Source organism: Morone saxatilis, unplaced genomic scaffold, assembly GCF_004916995.1.
Source record: "Morone saxatilis isolate NCDOM2014 unplaced genomic scaffold, NCSU_SB_2.0 Contig11, whole genome shotgun sequence".
Classification (NCBI taxonomy): Eukaryota; Metazoa; Chordata; class Actinopteri; family Moronidae; genus Morone; species Morone saxatilis.
In genome coordinates, this window is record NW_023339663.1 from 15,791,856 (window position 1) to 15,793,968 (window position 2,113).

A 2,113-nucleotide genomic window follows, 5' to 3' on the forward strand; every position below is an offset into this window, starting at 1 on the left:
ATCTCATATTAAGAAAACATTATGGACACAATTTAATTCACGACTTAATTAATTATTTTTTACTATGTTTTAATTATCTATTTGTGTTCTTTGCTTTGTTGTGATTCAATATGGGGTTTATATGTGTGAATAAATCATTTGTGTCTTTATTTTTTTCCTAATGCTCCCTGTACTGTTTCTTTGTGTAGTGTTGTATAAAACATAAAACATATAAAAAATAAAAATAGGGAGCCAGTATGAACAAATAGTAATAGTAACAAATCATATTGCTAATTATATTGTTAGGAAAATTCCACATTCGCAAGGAGAGATGGACAGATTTCAAACCAGATTTTGGACATTTATAGATAGATAAAAGGAGGCAATTAAAACTAACTACATGTTTGATAAATTACAATGGACTGATAATACATTATTGACCACCTATTTGTATGTATATTTTTGCATTTTGTTCATTTTGTTTCATTTTTACTTTATATGGTACCCCTGGCATGAGCCAAATAGCTCAATGGAATTCAGCCACCATTCATTTTATTATTTACACCTTTCTTACTGTGGTATCTCAACGTGTCTTCTGTGGAAAGGGCCAGTTTACCAAATAGACATTGTAGCACACACAGTATAGCATATTTACATTTAACATGGAATAAAACATTGAAACACAGCCATGGGGCCCCCTAACAGCCCTGGTTCACTGCATGGTTGGTCATTTCATTTCGCTGTTTCAATTATAGTTTTACTATTTTAATATATATTGTTCTTACAGGCGACAGTGTTCAGGCCTGTACCTACCACTAAAGAAACTAAATGTCCTTGGTATTTCTTCTGGGGATTTGAGGGGTTTAGGAACTTGGGGGGAGACAGTTATACATAATAAAAACTACAAGACTACAATAATAAAAAAAAAACACTTGGTGGATAATTCATGGAGTGTCTTAGACAAATTTTGGGCCAACAAGTAAATCAGTTATCCATTATTCCATAAAAAAAAATCCCAACTTTTAAGACTTTATTTTTTGGTCAAATGTTTCTGTGTGAGAGGTGTTTGTTTGTGAGTTAATGTTGATGAAATACATATTAAATAAAGAATTGAGATTAAGAGAGTAAATATCTTTTCCAGTGTCTTTTAAAAAATAATAACTTTAGTGAGAGGACTTTATTTTGGTCGGTCAAACGTTTGGACTTTTATTGTGAAGGCAGGTATAAACGGCTACCGGAAAAAATACGCGCCTAACTCCATAACAGTGGGGGTGGACTATCACTGAAGTTGGGACACTGCCGTAAACATTTGCTTTAGAATCAAATTAAACAGTAGATAAATAAAGCTGTCCACCTAAACTTGTATCTGAAGTTAAAATACAATCGACCGACGTCGTCCGGACTGCTAACGTTGAGTTAGCTCAGTATCCAAGGCAACAACTCCGTCCACCGCTGGTCACGACGACGATCCAGGTAAATACAATGAATTATCATAGTTTTCACGCTCGGCGCTGAGGTCGTGTAGAGAGACAGTTTGTGTGCCCTTTTAGCGTTATTTCAAACAACCTAACGTTGTACAATAAATTAAACGCTTCTTTTTATTAACTATGTCCGAGTAAAAAGCCGAAAGAGATGCTACTGTTTCCGGTACAAACCTTTCAGAATAAATCTACCCGTACGCGCAACAAGCGCTGGCTCATGACCATGTTTTCTTCCCAAAAAGTGTTCTTTTCACTTTATACACCCAAATCCACATACAACTACAAAAAGAGGGTTCATACAAGAAACCTTGACAACATTTTATTTTGAAGTTTACATCTTTCCGGTTGTGTGAAGCTGATTCAAACAGCACAGCGCAGGGAGGCTCCCGGGTTTATTTGTTTTCCTCTGTCGTCCAGCAGAATGGATGCTGAAGATATCCTACACAGTCCAGACGGAGAGGCCGCCATGCCAGACCAGAACCCCAAATACCAGAGGAGTCTCAGGAGCCTTAACGCGCTTGCCACGAGGTTTATCGAGTTGTTACAAGCAGCAGAAGACGGTGTGCTGGACCTCAAAGAAGTAAGTGAGCGGACACCAGTACACCCACCAGTACACCAACCAGTACACCAGCCAGTACAACCACCAGTACACC

The 2,113-nt window shown here is 37.2% G+C and overlaps 1 protein-coding gene across 2 annotated transcripts in view; it reads left to right on the forward strand.

Moving 5' to 3' along the window:
* The first annotated feature begins 1,221 nt into the window (after positions 1–1,221).
* LOC118321311 (transcription factor E2F4-like) overlaps positions 1,222–2,113 on the forward strand; it is a 4,971-nt gene continuing 4,079 nt past the window's right edge. The window contains exons 1-2 of one of the 2 annotated variants that reach the window (XM_035652583.1): positions 1,222–1,452; positions 1,878–2,040. In XM_035652583.1, the coding sequence (XP_035508476.1) occupies positions 1,882–2,040 (159 nt within the window). In that variant the 5' untranslated portion in view covers positions 1,222–1,452; positions 1,878–1,881. The remainder of the gene's footprint in view (positions 1,453–1,877; positions 2,041–2,113) is intronic. The other variant, XM_035652584.1, reaches the window with a different exon arrangement.